Genomic DNA, 23,256 nt, shown 5'->3' with positions numbered 1-23,256 from the left:
AACACACAGTGCAGCAGCCAAGCTGGGTGGGAAATACTTCATCCCCATGAGGGCTTTTTGGGGGACCTCAGGTGCTGGGTGGAAGCACTGGTCAAGAGGAGCCCTGGTGCTGCTCTGCCAGCAGCTGCCAGGATGGGGCTGAGCAGGGGGAAGCACTGGCTGGAGCAGCACAGGGCGGCAGGAGCTCTGCTGTGCTCAAAAATGAAACCTGCTGCCCTGGGGTCGGTGGCTGGACCTTGCCCATGGCCTGTCACCACCCCCGTGCATGCGGTGTTTGCACCCACTCCAGGCAGGCTGGCTCCCCGCACGTGTGGAGCCATTTGCAGCCACCACCACAGCTGGAGCCGGAGGGAGGTAGTGGCAGGGCCAGTATCCAGGCAGGGTCCCCTGGGTGCAGGCAGGTGGCATTGGTGCCACCTTCCCCAGCAGCCCCCTGCCCACATGGGATGCATCAGCACTGGAAGGAGCAGGGGGACCTCATCAGTGCAGGCAGCACCCGCAGTGCTGGGAGGGCCATGGTGCTGCATGAGGCCGCCCGGGGATAACGCACAGGCGCTTTTCATCTTCAAAGCACTCCCTGCATCAACTTTCATCCTTGCACCTCCCCAGCTCGCCTGGGAGGTCTCCGCTATCGCCGCCCCCATCTCACAGTCCCAGAGGAACCAGGACTCGGCCAAGATCAACAGGTGGGGCGAGGAGACAGGGGAGGGCTGCATGGTCCGCACGGTGCTGGCTGCGGCACAGAGGGGAATCCTGCCAGCTGGGGCTCTGCTGGGACCTGCCGGACCCCACCGCCACCCCCACCGTGCCCGCTGGGCCCCGCGCTGGCACACCATGGCACAGCACCCGTCGGTTCTGCCCGCACCTGTCCACTCAGCACCATGAATCCCTGCTGAGCCATGGGCACCCCAAGGATCCCCATCCTGACCTCCACTGCCTGGAGAGACAGCAACACACACAGCCTCCAAAGCACAGACATTTAATAAAACTAGCTGTATTGTTATTATTGTTATTTACAGATCAAACATCAGGAAAAACAGTGGAAATGAGGAAAAAACAACCATCATCTTCATAAATACTGGGGCCCAGCGTGCTGGGGGCTGTGTGCCCACTGGCACCTGGGAGGGGACACAAGCACCCACAAACACACACGCACGCACACACACGGAGCCCTGGGCTGAAGCAAGGGGCTGGGTTTGGCTCCCCAAAAAAAACCACCCAGCTTCTCCCACATTTTCAGCATTAAGACAGGTGTCATCAGGATACAGCCCCCACCGCTGGCAGTGTGGCCTCCCACGGTGGAAGCTGTAGGGCGCAGCTCCTTCTCTGGGGCTGGGTCCCTGCTCCACACAGGGGGAAGCAGTTTCTTGCCCCCCACGCATGGGTGCTGGTGAGGAGCAGGGCAGGCAGGAGCTTCTGGCAGCACAGGGAGGCCGACTGCACACGGATGCCCACAGGAGCAGGTGAGGGAAGGGCGCTAGGGACCCACCACACACCCGGGGATGTGTCCTCTGCCCTCCCACGGGCTTGCAGAGACCTGGCTCTCCAGTGCCGGCACGGGGCTCTGATGGAGCCAGAGTCAGCAGGAAGGGTGCCTGGCCACCACACCAGTGCCGCCGTGGCACAAGGCAGGGTGCTGAGTTCGAAAGTCACCGCTGAGAGGTCTCTTCTCCTAGGGCACAGCCTGTGCTCCCTCCCCAGCCAGCATTGCCTGCTGATGAGCAACCTGTCCCCAGCGCCTGCTGCCACCACTGCACTGCTACACATTGGAGACCTGCTCAGGCTCCCTGGCCTGGCGCAGCCCATACAGCCACTTGATGACACGGGCGTTACGCTCGATGATGGAGATGCCGTAGGGCACGCGCTCAGCTGGCCGGCCCTCTGGCGTGGCAGTGCTGGGTGGTGAGCGGCCGCCCTCCGAGCTGGCCGTGCTCACGCTGTGAAACTTGAGGGACACGATGTCAGAGCTGGCACGGGCAAAGCGCTCGGCGCCCATGTCCTGCACCTCCTCAGGGTCGAGGCCGCAGTAGTTGAAGAAGCGCTCCAGGTCAGCAGTGGCCCGCGAAAGCCGATCGCTCAGGTCCGACTTGGAGCGATGCAGCAGGGGCTGCCGGCGGGCACTCTCGGGGCGGGTGGGTGAGCTCCGTGCCGGGGCTGCAGGCAGCCCGCCTGGGACAGGGGATGCAGGCACCAGTGTCACCTGGCCCCGTGGAGCCCCGCAGGGACGGACGTCCACCCTCCGCACAGCCATGCTGCCAGGGGGCTTGGCAGCAGCGGGGCTCTCCAGTGGCTTGCCGGCACCATCCGCCCCATCACCCAGTGCCGCTGGCGCTTCCACCCTCCACTTGTGCTCCCTGCCCAGCGGGCTCTCTGCCTTGGGGAAAGGGCTGTCGCAGAGGTTGATGAGGTTGTTCAGGATCTCCAGATCAAGGGAGGTCTTCGGGCTGCCAGCCTCGGTGCGGTGCAGCCCTGGGGGTGCCCTTCGGCTGGAGGTGAGCACAGCCCGGCGCACCCCTGGGGTGAAGAGGGGCTGCTTGAGCAGCAGTGGCTTCACTGGCTCCTGCTTGGTGCTGGCGACCCTCTGGCTCTTCACGTACTTGGCTTTGTCGGCCTCCAGCCTCTCCACTGCGCTGGGCTTCCCAGCACCTGGCTCGGTGCGCCGGCGGAAATACGCAGGACCCTTGCGAAGGATGCGGATGGGCATGGCCGAGGTGAAGGGCGCCGTCACCGTCACCCCCTTCATGGCATCACCAGCTTGCAGTGCCTCGATGGGCATCCTCAGTGCCAGCACCGGGGCACAGGGTGGGCAGCCACCCCGAGCAGCGAGGGGCTCACGTGCTGTTGGCTGCAAAGAGGGGCTGGAGTAAGGGGGGGTGGTGGTGGCCAGTGGGCGCTGCCGGCTGCCTAGCCCCTGCCTGGCCCTGGCCCCACCAGCAGACAAAGGCTGCCCAGGGCCGTGCGGTGCCGCACTGTCTGCGCCGGCCGCGCCGGGACTCCTATTTATTCCTATTTGAAGGCAGGAACCACGCCTCCACCGCCACCGAAGCCTCCCTGAAACGTCCCCTGGCCAATCCGCACAGCAAGCCAGCTTCAAACCGCACCGCACCAGGCCGGCGGGGCCAGCAGGGAGGGTGCCTCAGCATGGCGAGGGGCACCTTGGCGAGCGAGGCCAGGGCGCGGAGGGTTGGTTTGGCCCAGCACCCCTTGCCGATGCTCTTCCCACATCGGCTGCCCGCGGGGTGCACTACCCACACCAAGGGGTGCATTGTCCGCTCCTGGGGTGCACCACTCACACCAGGGGGTGCATCACCTTCACCCACATCAAGGGGTGCATTGCCCCTGCCCAGGGGTGCATCCCCCACCCGACTCACTCCCCACCCCACCAGGCTGGGGGATTCAGGGCTCCACTCCCTGTGCTGCTCCCTTGGCTCTCAGCCCCCTCGCAGGTGCTGGGGCTGCTCCCAGGCTCCCCGTTCCCACCCTGCAGCCCCTTGGAAAGCACCAGCGGGGGTTTCCACCCGTGCTTGCCTGGCCAAGGTGTGCCTGGAGCCACGCTGGGGCCCCGTGCACCGCATGTCCTTGGGACCCTGCCAACCCCAACAACCGCAGCCACCCGCCCCAACGGTCGGTCTTGCAGAGGCACTGGCCCGCCCACAGAAGGGGGGGGGGGGGGGGGGGGGGGGGGCGGCAAACCAGCCCTGCACCCCCCTGCAGCCCCCTGCTCAGAGGTGGGCGCAGCCAGAGGGGTCTCAACACACAGAGGGGCTCAGGCAGGGTGCATGCTTCGACCTGCCCCCACCTCCCCATGCCCCCTCCTGAGCTGCTCTAAGACCCCCCCCAGGAGTCCCCAGCTGCGGGCACAGGCAAGCCCCGGGGAGGTACCGGTGAGCCCCAGCACTCACCGGGTGGGCACGGTGGGGGCCAGTGTGCCGTGGCCCCACTCCGTCCCACGGTGTCCCTGAGCAGGCTGCTGTCACAGTCACTGCCAGCCGCCCGCCAGTCCCGCCAGCCTGCACGACTTCCTGGGTGCAACCAAGAGCCCGTCCCAGCGTCAGCCACGGGCGGCAGGAGCCAGCCCCAGCACCCACAGCACCACGCCACGGCCATGCTGAGCCACAGCTGCACCATCTGCAAGCCAGTGCTCACCAACATGTCGGCCCAAGCCCCCCGGAATCTGTACCCCAAGGGGGTCTCCACTCCGCAGCCACCCCACAGCACACGGTGCATTCGCCTGATGTGCTCTGACAGGCGAGCAGCCTGGGGGAGACTGGCTGCCCCTGTCCCAGTCCCCGGCTCCGGGAGGGGACATGCTGCCTTCTGACCTGGAAAGTGTCTGCAGGGGGCCGGCCAGGCGTGGGGACAGCTGGGGATGGTCCCAGCACCACCACAGACCCTCCTGCTTCCCCCCTGGGGACAGCTTTCTGCACCCCTCTGCAGGGAGCCCAGCAACGGGGCGATGTGGGGACAGAGCCAGCAGTGCTGGGCACCAACGTCCTCACTGGGGAAAGGGCAGGGACAGGCAGGCCCCCCCCAGAGCTGTGCTGACAGCCCCCATGGGAAGCAGGGCCAGGCTGTGCTCTGCGTTGCACAAAGACATAGGCAGAGGCAGCCCCGGGCTGGTGGCAGAAACCCGGGGTGATGGGGAGCTGCCAGGTGCCCATGCGGCAGCACCCCATGAGTCCAGTGGTGCCCAGACCCCATGCCCCATGGTGGCACCCTGCCAATGGCTGGCCCCACTGCCCTCAGACCCTGTGCCTCGTGCAGGGAAGGCTCCCTGGCTTGGCACAGAGGTGCAAACATGCCTACCTAGGCAAGGCAAAGCAGGGATGCCTCCCCATGGTGGGTGCTGGAGGTCAGCTCAGTGCCAGAGGCTCGGCCCTGGGGATAAGCCACACAGAGGCGGCTGTTGGGGGACAGGGACGAGGACATAGGGTCCCCCCCAGGACAGCCACTGGTGCCCACTGTGGGCTCCCATCCCTTTCCCTGGCCAGCAAGGACAGCCCAGCCAAGCACAACCTGCTGCTCCACATTCCTGCGGTGCTGAGCTGCCTGCCCTGGCATGGCCGCCGCTGAGCTGGGCTGCACTGAGCCATGATGAACCACCCTCCAAACAGCCCCAAAAACACAGCCACGTTATCCCATGCTCCAAGCCTGGCAGGAGCATGGGGATCCCAGTGCCAGGGCTGACAGCCCTGCTTATGCCGGACTATAGCCAGCAGTGGCCCCAGCTCCTCTCCCTCCCAGTGAGGGCAGCCCAGCCAGGCTCACTTGGCACACCGGATCACCTCCTGCCTGGAGGCAGCTACTCCAGAGACCCATCCTGGGAGGTGTGTGGTTGTGCCTCCCCCTCGCCAGGTGACCCTGCTCCACGCTGCTGTCACAGGACTGGCACAGCATTGGCACCAACTCTGCCACCTACCTGGATCAGCCCTGAGATGTGGGAGCCTCCTTGGCACGGCTCAGCTGCCACGCTGCTTCTCCCTGTGCTTGTCCCAGGGGTGTCCTGATGTCCTCCTGCCTCTTCCTCCTCCTCTCCAGCCACGTCCTCCCCTTCTCCCCACAGGACGGCGGCTGGTAGGGCGCTGGAGCAGCTTGTGCTGCGGCTTCTCCTGCTGAGTCAGCGCCGGAGGAGGACGCTCTCCGAGGCAGCTCAGCGCTCACATGGGATTAAAACCACAGGGCATTCTTCCTCCATGCCAGGCTGCGTCACACAGCATGACGGTAGCTGGTGACGCCCTAGTGTGGGTGCTGGTTCAGCCCATGGTGCTGGCCAGGCAGCATGGATGCACAGTCTGAGATGCTCACAGCCAAAGGCAAAATGCCTCTGGACAACCCCTGCCCGCTGCAGGCAGGGGGTCCTGATGCGCTGCCAGGGCTTCAGGCAGAGGGAAAATTCCCAGCCCTTGCATGGGCAGGAGCTGCCGTCCAGCTCCCTGTGTGCCACTGGCACAGCCAGCTGGCAGGGCCTGCTTTGATTTGGAAAAATCACTTTGCTTCCCCATGCACCCGGCAGCAACACTCTGCAATAAACTCCAAAATGCAGCAAAATAACCCAGATAGCAGGAAGGGAAGTGCCAAACCAGAGAAGGGTCATCAAACCCACAGCCACGTGGACGTGCTCGTTTGAGCCCAGCCCCAGGGTGGCTCCTGCCCCGTGGCATGGGCATCTCCAGCAGCAAGGACCAGCTCTGGGTGGAGGGACCAAGTGTTTGGCCCGTGCAGCATGGAGCTCAATAACAGCCGTGCATTTTTCAAATTGTTCTTGGAAGCAAGACCAGGAGCTGGCAGAGAGAGAAGAGCCGAGCAAAGCACATGGAAAACAGCCACCCAGGCGCCGGAGGGCTGCCCTGGGCTTGGGCAACGGCAAAGGTGGATCCGCACAACAAGCTCGGCTGGAAAAACGCTGCCCGGTGTGGCAGGTGAGGGCAGAGCCTGCAGGCACCTGCCCAGCCAGGCTGCGTCCCCACATGGCCGCTGAGCCTGTGCAGGGTGCAGGTGCTGCCTGGGCACGCCTGGGCAGCTGGGTGCCTTTGGAGCTGCGCGTTGGAGCCAGGCAGCGCCCCGGAGCCTTGCCCTCCCTGGGAGCACCCTGGGACAGGTTTCGGGAGGGCAGCCCGCTGTGGAGGCGCTCCCCCAGCACCCAGCTCGGTACCCCGCCGCCACTGCCCCAGGTATGGTCAGGGATAGGGGGAGCGGGGTTTGGAACAGAGGGGACAGGTGGGTGCTGGCACTGGCGTCGCCCTCACCTCCCACAGGCACTCGGGGCTGCGCCCCTTGCCTCATGCCGCTTCAGGGACCTCCCGGAAGCAAAATGCAGCCGCCAATGAGTAAAAAACACACTCAGAGGCCAAATCCTCCCTGGAAGTGCTGGGTGGAGGTGGCTGCAGGTGCCCAGCGGTGCCCGCAGAGCAGCGGGGCCAGGGCTTGGTGCATCTTGGGCAGCCCTAGGCAGAGGCATCCCCAGAGCTGGGAGCCCCCCACTGCCCTCATCCTGGTGGGTGCTAATTCCTGGTGTTTAATTACAGCCCCTTCCCTTGCCATGCCAGGCTGTGCCCAGCTTTGCAGTGGGGGAATTGCCCCTGTGCCATGTGCCCCCGGCCCGGGGTGAGCCACCGCCTGCTCCTGCCTCAGTTTCCCCAGCCGTGGGCTCTGCAGAGCAGCTCTGCTGGGCGAGGGCAGCTTCCCAAGGGATTTGGGGGACTCGACAGGGAAGCTCTCTCTGCACCCAGCGTTGCCTTGCTCCCCACTGCCTGTGGGCAGAGGGAAGGATGCTGCCCGCACCCGCCTCTCCCCACACATAGTCTCCGCAGGTGGCAGCTCGGGGCCAGGAGCCGGGGAGGTGACAGATGGGGACATGCTGGGCTCGAGGCCTTTGTCTGCACGGTGGCGGTGGCGCGGTGGCACGGACCCGCAGATGGCGGCTGCCGGCGGGGCCGTGGCCACAGCCCGTGGCCAGGCGAGCACCGGGCCCTGGGGATCCGGCCCTTCTGCCGGAGCCTCACCCCGGGCAGCGGCCCCTTCCCGGCCGCCCCCCACCAGCCTTTCAACTTTCAACTTGACCTGCTCCTTTCACATGGAAATGGGATGCAAATGAAGCCGGGGAGCTGCCAGGGGCCAGCGGCTGCGACCGGCCAGCGGGTCGCAGCGCCCAAGTCTGGGGGGTCATACCCACTGACCTGGGGTGGCCGGTGGTCCCTGGGCTGAGGGGGTCCACCTTGTCGCCCAGCAATGGGGCAGCAGCCTTCCCCTGCTCAGTGAGACTGTCCCCACTGCTCTCAGCTGGAACCAGATATTCGGGGATGGCTCTTGCTAGGGCTGAGCTCCAGACGGATGCCCACTCTGCTGGGCTGCCAATCCCCCCATGCCCTCCCCCCCCCGGCAGCCCCACCGCACGGGGCAGGTGCCCCCCCCGGGGAGCCCTGTGCACACCCTGCGCTGAGCTGTGTGGGTCCCGAACCCTGGCCCGGTGGGGAGGGGGCTTCCCGCTCCCACAAAGTCCAGTGGCCAGGGACCACTTGGCTACCAAATGTTGCCATCTGCCTCTGGGGCCTTCGGTCGCATCTGCCGGGGGTGAGGGGGGGCAAGGGGCCAGGGTGCTGGGGGCTCAGCTGCAGCGCGGGGAGGGGGCAGAGGAAGCACAACCATCTCACACTGGGCAGGCAGGGCAGGCAGCATGTGTCAGGCAGATTTGGGTGAGGAGTATGAAGCAGCGGCATGGGGGTCTCGCACCCAGCACCCCCTCGGGCTCCCCTGCCCCTGCCCCACAGCCATTTGCTGTTGGGAAGGGTCTCACCACCGGCAGCACTCCTCCTTTGTGTTGCCAAATTAAACAGGACAATTGTTGTTCCCTCCTCATCCCCATCCTCATCCCTATCCCCATCCCCATCCCCTCCTCATCCCTGACCCCAACCCCTCCCTATTCCAGTCACCATCCCTGTCCTCCTCCCCATCCCCATCCCTGTTGCCATGCACAGAGATCTCAGCTGGCCTTGGCCCAGCCCAAGCCCCCCATGCCTGCCTTCTCCTAGCATCCTGGACCTACTCCACTCCCAGCTCCCTGGGCACTGGTACTGGTTTTGGCTGGGATAGGGTTAATTTTCTCCATAGGAGCTGCTATGGGGCTGGTTTGGATTTGCGCTGAAAACAGCACTGATAACCCAGGGATGTTCTAGTTATCACTTGCACAGCGTCAAGGCCTTTTCTGCTTCTCGCCCTGCCCCACGGGCGAGCAGGCGAGGGGCGCACGAGAAATGGGGATGGGGCCGCTGGCCCCCCTGCCCAAGGGATATCCCAGACCATAGGACACCCAGCTCAGCAATAACAGCTGGGGAAGAAGGAAGGGGGGACATTGGGACCGATGGCATCTGCCCACCATTACACGAGCTGGAGCCCTGCTGTCCTGGGCATGGCAGAACACCCGCCTGCGTGGGCAGCAGAGAAGGAATGTCTTGTTTTGCTTTGCTTGCGCACGCAGCTCTTGCTTTCCCTGCCTTCAGCTCAGCCCTTCCTGTTCTCTCCTTCATCGCATCCCCGGGGAGGTTGAGCGAGTGGCTGGGGGTGCTGAGCTGCCTGCTAGGTTTAAACCACAGCAGCACCTCAAACCCAGCTGTGCCAGCACGGTCCCTGCAGCCCCAGGGGCACAAGGACACTCTTGTCCCCGCTGCACCCAATGGGCCCGGCTTACCCCGTGGTTGGGGCAGGGATGGAGCCAGGAGCAGGGCAGGGGGCAGGGGCTGGCTGCAGCCCCCCCGGAGGCACAGGCACAGGCAGGGGCAGGGCAGGCAGGGCAGGCAGGCCACGGGAGAAGGCAGCTCCATGTTTTGCAGGGCTGCAGCCTGCTCTCCCAGCGACACCCGGTGGGTGCTGGGGGAAGAGCCGCCCGTGAGGCATCCCGGGGCAGTGGGTGCTGTGAAGGGATGCGGAGGGGGGGGTTGTGCTGCTGGGGGTGAGCCGGTGTCTTTCTCCCACCTGTGTCACCTCCTGGCCGATGCAAGTGGCTCATCCACTGCCTCACGGCTTGGCTGATCGCCTGGACGTGGGCTCGGAGGTGCATGGCCCTGCAGTGCACCACCCAAGGTGGGACAGCCACCACACTCAGGGGGTCCCCAAGGGCCCCAGCCCAGCCCAGGACCCTGCAGAGATCCCTGGTGGGGACAGACACCTTCACCCGGTGACATTCACACCTGCAAGAAGCAGCCTGAAATAGGTGGGACACAGTTCAGCTGGGGACAAGTACAAAGTCCTGGACATGGCCAAGAATAGCCACTGGCACCCAGCCAAGCTGGGGCTCACCGGGCCAGCAGCGGCACTGCGGCGAGCACCCAGGGCCACGGGCATGGGACTGTCCCTGACACCAGCGGTATGTGGGGACGGAAGGCAGGTAGGGAGTAAGCTGCCCCCGGGCTGGCAGGGAGGGGGCAGGAGGTGACCAGGAGCTGGAGATGGCACGGTTGGACTTTGGTCACTGGGATGGAGTTTGGAGCTGAAAGGCCCCAGCTGACACCCGGGGTCAGGCTGCGTGGTATGAGCAGGTGGCTCGGTGGTGGGGAGAGGAGAGTGGGACCCCATGCCCGCCCGGGGCTGGGGGCTGTGCTGGCAAAAATCGGGGACAGACCGGGAGGGGAGGCAGAGTCAGGGGAGTCCCAAGCTCCTGCCCCCCTCTGGCCGTGCCTCCATGCCCAGGGTGACACCAGCCCCTACCCTGCCCCCACGGGTGGGGGCGGGGTGTCTGGGACCGTAGCTGGTCCCTCTGGTCCCTGGGCATTTGTCCCTCTGACCACGGTGGTCCCCTCAGGAGCAGGACCCCCCTCCCCATCCTTCCAGGGACAACAGTGCTTTTCCTTAACGCTTTGTTACCACTTTTATCCCATCACACCCTGTGCCGGCAGCCACCCAGCCCCGCAGCTCAGGTGCCCCCCTGGGGACCAAATGGGACCCCCCCCAGGACAGGCACCCTGAAACGCAGCTTTGGACCCTGCTGCTGAGCATGTGGTGGGAGGGTGTGGGACCCCCCGGCCACCCCCAGACCCAGGGTCTCTGCCAGCTGGGACAAGGACAGGAGCAGAGCGGGGCCAGGCTCTGAGCCGTCGCATCCGGAGGTGGTGACGCGGGGCCTCACGTCACCGCTCCGGCAGCCGGGACTCGCTCGCGCCCGCGTGCTGCTGCCGGGCCCCCACAACGCAGTGAGTCCCCCCGTGAGGGATCGCCGAGGCACCGGCAGGCAGGAGCCCGCTCCCTCCGGGGTTCTTGCTCCGCACCGGCGCCCCCCGCCCCCCGCAGGGCCGCAGCCACCGTGGGTGGCGGCCCCCGCCGGGCTCAGCCCAGGGAGACGCGGGTTCCCTCCGCCGGGCGCAGCGCTGCGGTCAGGGCCGGGGCTGGCGCTGCGGGGCACGGGGCACGGGCCGGGAGGGTCCTTCTGGGAGCGGGATGGGGGGCTGGGTGGGTGGCGGGAGGGGATGGGGCCGATCCTGGCTGACTCAGCCCCCTGGTATGAGCCGAGGCTGGTTTGCAGGTGGGGCTGCTGGGGCCCTTCTCCCCGCGGCGCCGCAGCTGGCCGGAATCGCCCGGCGCTGCTTTGCCCGGCCCTGTGGATGCGGTGGGAGGTACGAGGGCCCCGTTCCCTGCAGAGCACCTGCCCAGGCCTCTCGGCCCCCAGGTGAGAAGCCATCTTCACCCCACGCCAGTCTGTGCCGTTGCTGTGCCAGGCTGTGCCATGTCATGCCGGGCTGTGCCATGCCGCACCAGGCTGTGCCGTGCCACGCCAGGCTGTGCTGTGCCACACCAGGCTGTGCCATGCCATGCCAGGCTGTGCCATACTGCACCAGGCTGTGCTGTACCGCGCCAGGCTGTGCCGTGTCATGCCATGCTGCACCGTGCCATGCCAGGCTGTGCCATGTCGTGCCAGGCTGCACTGTGCTGTGCCAGGCTGTGCCATGTCGTGCCAGGCTGTGCCATGTTGTGCCAGACTGCACTGTGCTGTGTCAGGCTGTGCCATGTCGTGCCAGGCTGTGCCATGTCGTGCCGGGCTGCACTGTGCTGTGCCAGGCTGTGCCATGCTGCACTGTGAGCTGGGGCAGGTTCAATGCCCTGCCGGGTCCGCTCCCGGCTCTGCGCCTGGTGCTGCCAAGCCCCAGCGTTCTGGGACAGAGCACAGGTGGAATCCAGCAGGTCCTGCACCTGGTGCAGGAGGACGCAGCGTCATCCCTGTGGGGAGCAGAGGGGTCCCCAGGGCTTGCAGGGGCAAAGTGGTGCCAGGCTGTGGGGAGGTTGGGCTGCTCTGCCAGCCCCACACCCTCATGGCATGTGGGAGAGGAGCCGCTCTGCCTGCCGGAGCGGGAACACAGGCAGCGGTCACAGGGGGCAAGGCTGGTATGCAGGGGGGTCAGGTCTCACTCCACCACTGATCAAAGCTTCTCCCCACAGCGTGGCAGTGTCACCCCCAGGCTTGGGCACCCAGCCCTGAGCCATGGCGCTGCTCACCCATCTCCTCGCCTGCACCTTCGGCACGGGCTCCTGGGTGGCCATCAACGGGCTGTGGGGTCGAGCTGCCACTGCTGGTGACAGTGCTGCCAGAGCAGTGGGACCTGCCCTCCTACATCACCATCATCATCCAGATGGCCAATGTGGGGCCGCTCTTCGTCACCCTTATGCACCGCTTTCGGCCCGGCTTGCTGAATGAGGTGGCTGTTATCTACGTGGTCGTGTCCGTGGGTGTTGTGGCCTGCTTGCTCCTGGCCTTCCTCTGGCAGTACACAACCCTCATTGCCGAGAGGCCCCACAGCACTGCCTTCCTCATCCTCACCTTCTTCCTGGCCCTGGTGGACTGCACCTCCTCCGTCACCTTCCTGCCCTTCATGATGCAGCTGCAGCCCCAGTACCTGACCACCTTCTTCATAGGTGAAGGGCTCAGCGGGCTGATCCCTGCTCTCATTGCCCTGGGACAGGGCTCGGGCATCTCCAGCTGTGCCAACATCACCCGCGTGGTCAATAACACCACCGGCAACGAGACCGTGGAGAACACAGTTTTCCAGCTGGAGACCCGCTACCTCCCAGCCAACTTCTCCACCCTCCTCTTCTTCCTTCTCATGACTGTAATGATGCTGGCCTGCTTGTTGGCCTTCTTCTTCCTCACCAGACAGCCCAAGGTGTGGGAGCTCTCCCAGCAGCAGCTGTTTCCCAGCAACATCATGCTGAGCTCATTTGACCAGATCTCCGATGAGGGACCTGGCTCGCGGCTGAGCGGAGGCTGCCCATGCCCAAAGGATGCCAAGGGGCCCAGGGACATCCTGTCAGAGAAGGTCTCCTACCCCCCAGCCAAGCTCACCTTCATCTACCTCCTCATCGCTTGGGTGAGCGCACTGACAAATGGGGTCCTGCCATCTGTGCAGTCCTACTCCTGCCTGCCCTATGGCAACACCGCTTACCACCTCGCAGCCACGCTCAGCTCCATGGCCAACCCGCTTGCCTGCATCGTGGCCATGGTCCTGCCCAGCAGGTCAGTAATGGGGCACTGGGGGCTGCGGCAGGGTGCACTCCAGGGCTTCTGCCCCAAGAACGGCCCCCGCTTTGCATTGGCGGGGTGGGGAGAAGGCACTGGGTGGGAGTGGGTCTGTGGGGTGGCCGTGCTGTGTCAGCAGAGACACCCTGGGAAAGGAGGGTGCAGCCAGCATGGAGCTGGTCAGCCTGTGCCATGGCTCAGTGCCCCTCACCAGGGACAGGCTGGCAGTGTTCCCCAGTGTCACTTGCATGTCCCTTCCAGGTCCCTGGCCCTGCTGGGCACCCTCACCATGGCGGGGACAGGCTTTGGTGCCTACAACATGGCCATCGCAGTGATGAGTCCCTGCCCACTCCTTCAGCAGTCCCAGTGGGGCGATGCCACCATCGTAAGTCACGGGGTCCCTCACCCAGGGAGGTCACCCGGGCCTCCTCCAGCTCTGGCCTCACCACAGTGTCCCCCATCCCCCCTGCAGGGAACCCCCCCCTGCCCTGCTGACCACTCTCCTGCCCTGTGCCACCAGGTTATCTCCTGGGTGCTCTTCACCGGGACGCTCTCCTACGTGAAGGTGATGGCCGGGGTGATCCTGCGGAGCTGCAGCCACAGTGCACTGGTGTGGTACGGGGCAGTGGAGCAGCTGGGCTCCCTCCTTGGTGCCCTGCTCATGTTCCCCCTCGTCAACGTCTATGGCTTCTTCAAATCCGCCGACTACTGCAGCCTGCAGTGCCCGACGTGAGCGGGTCAGGCACCCCTGGACAGCCCTTCTTGCCAGTATGCACCCCCAAAAACAGCGAGGGCCGGTGGGCTGGGAAGCAGCGCTGGCACCGGGGTGGCTGCAGGCACATCTCTGCACCGGGCTCTGCCAGGTCCCTGGGCATGAGCAGCTCCATGGTTTTGTCCCCAGCCCAGGCACAGGGCACCCCCTGTCATGTTCAGAGCAATAGAAGGTGTTTGATCAGCTGTCAGCCTCCCTGCTGCCTGCACCCCCCCATGCCAGCAGGCAGGGAGGGGATGCCTGTGCTGGTGCCCCTCACCTGGGTACCACTCAGCTGGGGCCACAACCCACCCTTTCCTGGGGGGTTCTGGAACCATTTGGCATCATCCCCCATGGGTTTGCAGCCAGCTGTGGGGAGCGGGGACAAAGGCGGCATGGGCAGGGCTGCGCCGGAGATTCCTCTGCCCTGGCCATGGAGAGAGGGACCGTGGGGGGCACATGGGGCAGGGGGCTTTCACCAGTGCCCCAATAGCAGCTGGGAAAACTGAGGCATGGTGGGACTGGGGGGACCTGCCTCATGTTTGCCAACCTCTACTGTGTCCCTGTCCATGCTTTCTGCTCCCTCCCCATAGCTCTGTGACCCACTGCACCCCATCTCAGCCCTGCTGCACCCCAAGATGGGCAGCGCTGGAGGTGCAGAGCCGGAGAGGGGCCACAGCAGAGCCCTGCACCCAGGGCAGGGCTGAGCACAGTGCCAGCAGCAGGGTGGCACAGGACCAGTGCCAGGGCTGTGCCACCTGGTATCCAACTGTGCCCCGGCCGTGCCAGACAGGGTGAGGGCCAGGTGGGCAGTGGGGCATGGTGGGCACGGTGGGGCAGGGGGCACTGGGGCATGGCGGGCATGATGGGGCAGGGGGCAGCGGCAGCCCCAGCCCAGGCCGGCACCCGTGCCCTGCACGCGCCTGCGCCCCTTCCCTGGGGCACGAGGCAGCCGGGCCTTTGTCCCCGGCCCTTTGTCTGGCAATCTGCTCCCGGAGCCGGCGGCAGCGCCAGACCCACGCCTGTCATGCCTCAAAGCCACAGGCTGAAACCACTTTGGGGCTCCGGCTGTGGCCCGGCCACCTCCGGGAAGGACGTGGCTGGAATAGCTAATGGCCAGCAGCCCCCCAAGCCAGCGACACTAGAGGGGTCCCACCACCAGGCAGTGAAGAAGGCAGGAGTGAGGGCAGTGGGCTGCCTCCCCTGGCATCACCAGGCATCCCCCCGGGCTCCTGGCTGACCCTACAGCACCACACAGCCAAGATCCGGCCCAGTGGGGGACAAGGGGCAGGAGGGGGGCTGAGGACGGATGGGAGGTGTAGGGATGCTGCAGGGCGGCTTGTCTTATCCCAGGAGCACGATGCATCCCATAGCCCTTGTGGGGAGACTGGGAGCTGAAGCAGGGATGTGGCCCCTCTCCCCCTGCACCCCGAGAGGATGCTCCTGCCTTTGGCAGCCCACAGAGACCCTCACCCACCGGACACCCGCAGCCCCCTCCTCTCAGCAAGGAAACAATTGCCTCCGATGGGAATTATTTCCATACAGCTGCTCAGGGAGGCACAAACCCGGCCGCAGTGGAGGAGAAAGGCTGAGTCTTTCTTCTGGCGCTCCCCTCCCTCCTCCGCCACGGCGGGGGCAGGTTTGGGGGGGCCCAGCCGCTGCAGTCAGCAATATTAGCACAGCTCGGCAGGACTGATTGCAGGTTATTAACATACATTATCTCAGTCCCCTGCCTCTGAAAGGAGCCGGGTTCCTATTCCCCCTCTCCCAGCCCTCCCTCCCCCTGTCTTTTACACTTAATTACCTCCCTTATTACACCACAGCCTGGAGAGAGACAAAATCCCAGGGCAGCGGGCAGGCAGGCAGGCAGGCAGGCAGGCAGGCAGGCAGGCAGGCAGGCAGGCCCGACCCAACTAGGGCGTAAGTAATCGCCCGTTCTGCAAACGTGCCTTCCAGGAGAGAAATGGCACACGTGCGGATAAATAAATCAGGAAGCGGAGGCCAGGAGCCCGGTGTGCGGTGGGGGGACACTGGAAGCAGCCTGGCAGGCGACATCTCCCTAGGGCCACAGCCCTCCGGGAGAGGTGACCTTGAACTTGGCACAGCCCTGACGTCAGGGCGGCGCTGCGGGGCCAGATGGGACTCGTGTCGCTGCCTGCGAGCCCTGGCTGAGTGCTGCGGGAGGGGGGAGGCGAGACCCCAGCCCATGTGGGGAGCAGCCCCAGGACCCCCACCCCTGGGAGCTGGCCTGATGGGGTGGGCTGCAGGGTGCCCTGGATTTGGGGTGCTGCGGGATGCCCTGGGGTCTAGGATGCTGTGGGATGGGGGATCTTGTGGGATGTGGGATGCTGTAGGTTCTGGGATGCTGTGGGCTGTGGGATCCTGTGTGATGGGATGTGGGATGTTGTGAGCTATGGAGTACTCAGGGCTGGGGGAGTACTCAGGGCTGGGGGATACTGTGGGCTGTGGGATGCCCTGTGCTGTGGGATGCCCTGGGCTGTGGTATGCTGTGGATGCTGTGGGATTCTGTGAGATGCTGTGGGCTGTGGGATGCCCTGAGCTGTGGTATGCTTGGAATGCCCTGGGCTGTGGGATGCTGTGGATGCTGTGGGAGGCCATAGGGTGCCACACAAAGCAGTGAGCAGGGGCCCACTGGCCTGATGTGATGCAGGGATGGCCTCAGCCCAGGCTCTGCGCACGACTGAAGCAGCAGACACAGCTGTGAGCAGGAAGGCCTAGGATGCTGGCCACGGGGATGCTGCTTTTGGTCCCCAGGCCCAATGCCACATGCTCGGCCGAAAGGGTTGGTGCCTCCTGAGGCCAGGGGTGCCCAGGGCTGCCCTGCACCAGCCGTGCCAGCGCTCTGCCTTGCGGTGACAGATGATGGACTGTCCTTAGTTAAGTGCTGCAACGCTCTCAGTATAGCACAGGGCTCAGGGGAGCAGGGCCCACTGCCAGCCAGGTGCCGGTGTCACCCGCCAGCCCCAAGCTGGCACAGCCCCAGGGAGAGCCAAGCACCAGGGCCACCGACTGCCTCAGGATTGGGGCCTCATCCTGCTCGGGGGAGGGCGGCGGTGGAGCATCAGCAAGGGGAGGCGGGGAAGTGGGGGCTCAGGCAGGGAACAATGCACTGCCACGAGCCCAGCTATTGTTGTGGGCTGTGAAGGTCACGGTGCTTCCCTGGGGACTGGGATGGGGATGGGGACACGGGACAGGGAGAGAAGGTGGGAACAGGGACAGGGAAGAGGAATGGGGAGAGGGAAAAGGACAGTGGCCAAGTATGGGGACAGGACAGAGGTGGGACAGGGATGAGGGCAGGGGAGAGGGAACAGGGATGGGGACAGAGAACAAGGGACAGGGAAAGCAGTCAGTGGAAAGGGACAGGGGACGGAGATGAGGACAGGGAAGGTGGGCGGGAATGGAGGCAGGGTACAGGGATAGGAACAGGGAGCAAGGACAGGGAGAGGAGAAAGGGGCAAGAAACAGGGACAGGGACAGGGGTCAGGGATGGAGACAAGGGACAGGGCACAGGAATGGGGACAGGCACAGGGACGGGGATGGGGATCCCCGCCCCGCAGCCCGGTCCTTCACAGGCCCTGGGGGCTGGCAGCAGGGAGACAAAGGCGGTGGGAGGCAGTGGTGTGTCCCACCCCCCCATCCCCGCGTGTCCCCATTGTCCGTGGCCGGGGTGGGGGAGAACCCGTGGGAGGGCCGGGGGACCCCACACTGCCGTGGTGCCGGGGGCACCCCGCGCTGCCGGCGGCTCGGGGGGCTCCGGGGGGGGGCCGGGCGCGGCCGGGCGGAACGGCCCCCTCCCCCCCCGGGCGCCTGCCTTCCTCCCCCTCCTCCTCCTCTTCCTCCTCCCCTCCTCCTCCACCTCCTTCTCCTCCTCCTCCTCCTCCTCGCCGCCCTGCTGCCTCCTGCCTGCCTCCCCGCCCCTCGCACTCGGCTCCCCGCGCCTCGCTGTCCGCACCGCCGGGGCCGGAGCGCAGCGCGGGGCCGGGCCGGGGCGCGGCGGGGGCCGGGGCCGGGGCCGGGGCCGGTGGCGGTGCCGGTACCGGAGCTGTCCAGTGCTGAGGGCGCCGGCCCGGCCCCGCCATGCCCCGCTCCTTCTTGGTGAAGAAGCTGAAGGCGGAGGCGTTCCCGGCCGCCGGGGCCCCCGCGCCCCCCTACGCCCCCCTGGAGCCCCCCTACGCGCTGCCCGGCCCCGCCGCCGGCGATGGTGAGTGCGGGGCCGGGGGCTCCGCGGGGACCGCCCCTCGCCGCTATTGTGTGTGCGCCCGGCGGGGCACCGGGGGAGCCGCGGGGGTGGGACACGGGGACGGGGTGAGGGTCCCCGGCGTTGTGTCCCGCAGCCGGGCGGCGGGGGGCGGGGGGTGCAGCGGGGCGGCGGGGAGCGGGGGCGGAGGAGCATCCCTCCTCGCCTTGGCCTCTGCTCCGGGGCCAGCGGCCCCTGCCGAAGTTGGTCCTTGGGGAAACATCCCCTGCGTGACAGCGGCAGACCCCGTGGGCAGCTCCCGCTGCCCCGGCCCCGCTCCCCCCGCGCCCAGGGTGCAGCGAGGCCGGCTTCTGCCCACGACAAGTTTTGGTGGGGAGGGGGCACGAAGCAGGCAGGGGGGGCCGGCGGGGGGAGCGGGAGCCTCGTCGTGTGCCTGCGGGTTTCATTGTTCGCAGCGGTGCCCCGAGCCCCCCTCCCGGGAGAGCGGGGGAGGGCCGTCCCCTCCCCGGGGCACGGGGAGCAGGTGGGGGAGAGGCGAGGGGCAGCCCCCACTGCGCCACACTGGGGGAGGTGGGAAGAGCTGGGCTGGGGGGGCTGGGGTCCCTGGAGCCCCGTCTTGCCAGGGGACATGGGGGCAGACTCTGGGACCGGGATCGGCAGAGACCCCCGACGGGGCGGCCCAGGGTCCTGCCCTAGAAAAGGAGGTCGGGGGTGGGGGGGGGGTGTCCGTCCCAGGCCGTGGGCTGGCGGGTCCTGGCTGCTCGGGGACCGGGAGACTGAGCTGGATGCGGGAATGGGCCTGATCCAGCCACACACAAGCCAACATTGCTGCTGTGTTGCTTGTGCCCCCCTTTTCTACTGCTCGCTTCTCCCAAGCCTTTGGTGGGCTTTCTCTGCTGGGCACAGGGGTGCGAGGCCCGTCTGGCCCAGGGGGGTCCTCTGATTCCCCCCCCGCACCATCAGGACCCAGGAGCCAGTGGGGGAGGGATGCGCTGCAGCTGGGCAGAAGCTGCCGACGCTGCTCTCCTGGAAATAACCTTGCTGCATGCTCGGAGGCAGCGTGAGAAATTGCTGAGCAGAGCGCTTTCTGCACAGCCCGCGCGACCGCGCTGTCAGCACGGCGCAAGGGGGATGGGGGGGCCCAGCCCTGCCCCCGCCACACAGCCCCCTCCCCAACGCAGGCATCCCCAGCCTCCATGGGACAAACGGCAGCAGCCGCTCACCCTGGGCAGGGAGGCCCATGGGCATGGGGGTGCATGGGTTTAGGGGATGCTCAGGCGCAGCTGGGTTGGGGTGTCCATGCTGCCCCACTGGTGTGCACGACTGAGCCTGGATGTGCCCTTGGCCCCCAACAGCCCCTGCTGTCACCAGCAACAGGGACATGTCCTCTGAAGCAGCTGGCAAGGGCCAGTGTGCACAAGGCAGGAGACCGCCGGGACCAGTTTGGGGGACCCGGGGTGGCAGCACGTCCCACAGCATCTCTGACCCAGCAGGGAGAGGGCTGCGCTGCTCCTTCCGCGGTGACCTTCATATGCCAGCGTGGAGGGACAGGATGCCCACACAGCACCCACTCTGACCCGGGCCAGGAGTCCCTTACTTGGAGCTGAGCCATGAGCAGACCAATGTCACACAGGGGTGACACTACTGGAGTGGCACCCAAGCCCCGCTCCATGGCTGGGGGACTGTGGGTCCAGCTCCTTGGCAGGACCCCAGGGCCCCGGTGCTGCTGCTCTCCAGGTGCTGCCCCATCCCCGGGGAACAGCCCCTCCGGGGGACAGGAGGGAGGCGGGGGACCTTTCCCAGCCCCCTTGCTGCGGAAGGGAGACCTGGGGCAGCCTCTTCGCCCTCACCTCAGCCACCCCAGGTTTCGGGAGGCGAGGAGGTGGATGGAGCAGAGCTCATTACCGGCGCCTGCCCGGGGTGAACAATGAGGCTCTCGGCACTGACAGCTGTCTGGCGGCTAATGGCCCCCAGGGACTGCCTGCAGCCGGGGCACCAGGGCAGCACCCGGGCAGGCACAGCTGGATGTGCCGCAGCCCCATCTACAGCTCTCACCCAGGGCAGACTCGTCGGATGGGACCCATTCTGCCAGCAGATGCGGACAGGAGCTGGGGCAGACTCAGCCCCGGTGTGGACGAGGCAGCTCCAGTGCTCGGGGTAGACCCCAGGGCTCAGCAGGGACAGGGACCAGTGCAGGGGGGACAGCCCTGGTTCTGCCTCAATGGGCATTTTTGGCTCATGGCTTCCCCTGTCCCCGGTGGGGCTGGCCAAGAGGGATGGTGACCCTGCTGTGTTGTCCCTGCAGGGTACCTCCAGCACTGCCTGGCACCAGCTGGCTACGACACTGACAAGAAGCAAGGTCTGCCACCACCACCACCAGACCCAGCCTACGCACCCAGCCATGAGGAGTACAGCGACCCCGAGAGCCCCCAGTCCAGCTTTTCTGCCCGCTACTTCAATGGGGAGGCAGCAGTGACGGACAGCTACTCCATGGATGCCTTCTTCATCACAGACGGGAGGTCACGCAGGCGCAGCGAGAGTCAGCGCCGTGGCAGCCACCGTCACTCCTGCCCTGAGTGTGGCAAGACCTACGCCACCTCCTCCAACCTCAGCCGGCACAAGCAGACCCACCGCAGCCTGGACAGCAAGATGGCGAGGAAATGCCCCACCTGCGGCAAGGCTTACGTCTCCATGCCTGCCCTGGCCATGCACGTCCTCACCCACAACCTCAAGCACAAGTGCGACGTGTGCGGCAAAGCCTTCAGCCGGCCCTGGCTGCTGCAGGGCCACATGCGCTCACACACCGGGGAAAAGCCCTTCGGTTGCTCCCACTGCGGGAAAGCCTTCGCCGACCGCTCCAACTTGCGTGCCCACATGCAGACCCACTCTGCCTTCAAGCACTACAAGTGCAAGCAATGTGAGAAGACCTTCGCCCTCAAGTCGTACCTCAACAAGCACTACGAGTCCGCCTGCTTCAAGGGCTCCGAACACAGCTGTGCAATAGGGAACTAGCCCCCCAGCCCCCTGTGGCGCATCCCCATCCTCATCCCCATCCCTGTCCCCATCCCCTTTCCTATCACCACCCCCATCCCAGTCCTAGTCCCTGTGCCAGCGCTCCTGCAGCTGCAGCCAGTTGGTTTGTGGCTGCACCGTGGCCAGAGGGAACATCCCCACAAACTCACTCCCCACCTGGGAGGAGGGTGCCCCAGTGCTCCCCAGGAAGGGCTGGATCTGGCCGGGCCCACAGCGGGACCCAGCTCCTTGCCCATGGGTCCCCAAGCCCCCACGCAGCCAGGCAGGTCTCTCTGCGGGGGACACGCCTGGGGACCTCTTCTAGACCCAGGAGAGACTTTCCTCCCCCAGTTCGTGACTTTCACCTCTATTTATTTAATTTATTACTATTATTTATTTAGAGCTGCTGCTTCTCCTCCCGGGGGATCCCAGGGGAGAAAAGACACTTTTCTGCTCCCCCCAGGAGCAAAACCTCACCCTGACCCTAACACTGATGGGACCATGGGCTGGTGCCACTGACGGCTCGGCGGGATTGACGGACAGCACGGCTGACAGGAGGGCAGGGCTGTCAGTCACCTTGGAGGCTGGGGTCCCACTGCCTGGGCCCTGGGGCACCCTGATACCCCCTGCCCTCACGGTCCCATGGGACACAGCCCCGTGCTCACCCTGGCATTGCAGCTCCACAGCCCACAGGAGTCGGGGGAAGAGCAAGGGGCTCCCAGCAGAGACCTGTGGGACACATCCCCCACCAGCTCCCAGCTTGGCCAGGCATGACTGGCCTCCGCCATGGTGATGGGCTGAGGAGCAGACCCCTGGGCAGTTGTAGTCCCCCGTGCTGTGCAAACGGCCAGGCTGGAAGCTGGGCTGGAGACCCAACCCTGGGGCAGCAGCCAAGCCCCCAGCTGCCCCTCCACGTACCTCCAACCTCCAGCCTCTGCCTGGCCCCCTGCCTGGCCAGCTCCCGGCCCCCTAACCATCACCCCCTGCCTGCGCTCAGGAGGAGGGGGTCAGTGTAGCCGTAAAGTTTGGGTGAGTCTATTTAAATGTTCTTATTTATATTATTTATAACTTATGCTTTTTACTATTTATTTGCCAAGATTGGCAGAGCCGTGCTAGCACTGGCTTGCAGGAAGTACCAGTGCTGCAGCAGAGGCGCTGTGCCCAGGACACAGCCGTGGTGACATGGACAGGGACAGGACCCTGAGAGCAGACTGTGCAGCGGGCACAGAGGCAGGAGGGCACGAGCTGGCCCAGCAGCCCAGGCTCCGTGCCGTGCAAGCCTCCCCCAAAGGCAAAGCCCTTTTCCTTGGTCTTCCTCGCTGCCACAGGCTCCTGCTCTGCTCCCTGCCCTGCGCCAGCCCGGTGGGGACAAACCAGCCATTCTATGCAACCTCCTGGCGGAGCATCCCCGCACCGGCCCCGGAGCAAGCACCGTGCACACGGCATCCCGGAGCGGGGCCTGACCCATGCCTCCGCTTCCTACCTCGGGCTGCGAGCTGCCACGGCCCCATCACCCTGTGCCGGTCCCTGACACCGTTGGGGTTCAGCCCGTCACCCCATGGGGCTGCACTCGCATACCCCCACACTGTCTTCCTGCGCTGTCTTCCTCCCTACACCGTCTTCCTCCCGCCGCCTTGGTTTGCATTGCCACGGCCGCGGCTCATAGGCTCAATGCCTACCGGGGACATCCCTGTCACGGTCCTCGCTGCCGTGGTATGGTGGCCACGCACCTGCCCCCCATGCAGGGGAAGAGCATCACGCCAGCCATGCAGGCACCCACCAGCGAGTACGCAGCAGTTCAGGCTTTCCCCGCGATGCCGGTGCCTTTCTGCGGCAGCACCGCGTCCCTTGGCCAGGTGGGCATGGAGCACCGCGCCTCTGCCCCTGTCTATACTGTAAATAGCAGATACTACAGCAATAATTTTCCGTGCATGATAGATTTTTTTCTGCCAGGTTTTGTACTCGCCAGCCCCCAGTAAGACAAGTCTACTGAGAACCGGCCGCCCGCAGTATTACTTGTAACGCAATTCAGGGATATAAAAGGGATTTCTGCCACTAACCATGTGTCTCGGGGGATTTGTACAGGGGTGTGGGGGGTGATGGCACACAAGCTGATGGTCTTTCTGTCCCATGGTGCCCTGTGCCTGCATCCAAGGGCATCCCTGGGTAGGAGCATTGCAGAGAAAACATCTACCCTCAGACCAAAGTGGGGAGATATCCCGGCAGCTGGTTGTGAGGGGGGCAGCTGATGCACCCAGGGCATCCAGCGCTGCCTGC

The 23,256-nt window shown here is 65.7% G+C and overlaps 3 protein-coding genes across 4 annotated transcripts; 2 read left to right on the top strand and 1 right to left on the bottom strand.

Moving 5' to 3' along the window:
• Positions 1-963: 963 nt before the first annotated feature.
• On the bottom strand, positions 964-5,800 carry FAM110A (family with sequence similarity 110 member A). 2 transcript variants are annotated; one of them, XM_027790318.2, is made up of 2 exons: positions 5,420-5,800; positions 964-2,845 (listed from the first exon to the last, which is right to left on the bottom strand). In XM_027790318.2, the coding sequence occupies exon 2, from the start codon at positions 2,774-2,776 to the stop codon at positions 1,760-1,762; it is 1,017 nt and encodes a 338-aa protein (XP_027646119.1). In that variant the 5' UTR covers positions 2,777-2,845; positions 5,420-5,800; the 3' UTR covers positions 964-1,759. The 2 variants fall into 2 exon arrangements, with proteins under 2 accessions (XP_027646119.1, XP_005239950.1); XM_005239893.3 differs by lacking the exon at positions 5,420-5,800 and adding an exon at positions 3,903-5,379.
• Positions 5,801-9,811: 4,011 nt separating this feature from the next.
• On the top strand, positions 9,812-13,954 carry SLC52A3 (solute carrier family 52 member 3). The gene is given in 5 exon segments (XM_027790336.2): positions 9,812-9,880; positions 11,923-12,037; positions 12,039-12,994; positions 13,259-13,382; positions 13,518-13,954. Coding segments are annotated over 4 exon segments (1,365 nt in total). The 5' UTR covers positions 9,812-9,880; positions 11,923-11,965; the 3' UTR covers positions 13,731-13,954.
• Positions 13,955-17,142: 3,188 nt separating this feature from the next.
• Positions 17,143-23,032, top strand: SCRT2 (scratch family transcriptional repressor 2). Its single transcript, XM_055814742.1, has 2 exons — positions 17,143-17,970; positions 20,273-23,032. Exons 1-2 carry the CDS (start codon positions 17,847-17,849, stop codon positions 20,977-20,979), a joined length of 831 nt encoding a protein of 276 aa, XP_055670717.1. The 5' UTR covers positions 17,143-17,846; the 3' UTR covers positions 20,980-23,032.
• The last annotated feature ends 224 nt before the right edge of the window (positions 23,033-23,256 follow it).

Source organism: Falco peregrinus, chromosome 9 (genome assembly GCF_023634155.1).
Source record: "Falco peregrinus isolate bFalPer1 chromosome 9, bFalPer1.pri, whole genome shotgun sequence".
In the NCBI taxonomy this organism is placed as follows: domain Eukaryota; kingdom Metazoa; phylum Chordata; class Aves; order Falconiformes; family Falconidae; genus Falco; species Falco peregrinus.
Note: the sequence above shows the minus strand (reverse complement) of the source record. Positions and strands in the feature narration are given on the sequence as shown.

Excerpts from the sequence above, each read along its gene's own strand:
- SCRT2 (XM_055814742.1), top strand. The coding sequence starts at position 17,847 with ATGCCCCGCTCCTTCTTGGTGAAGAAGCTGAAGGCGGAGGCGTTCCCG. Across the intron at positions 17,971-20,272 it reads CGGCCCCGCCGCCGGCGATG|GGTACCTCCAGCACTGCCTG; the intron begins GTGAGTGCGGGG and ends TTGTCCCTGCAG.
- FAM110A (XM_027790318.2), bottom strand. The coding sequence starts at position 2,776 with ATGCCCATCGAGGCACTGCAAGCTGGTGATGCCATGAAGGGGGTGACG.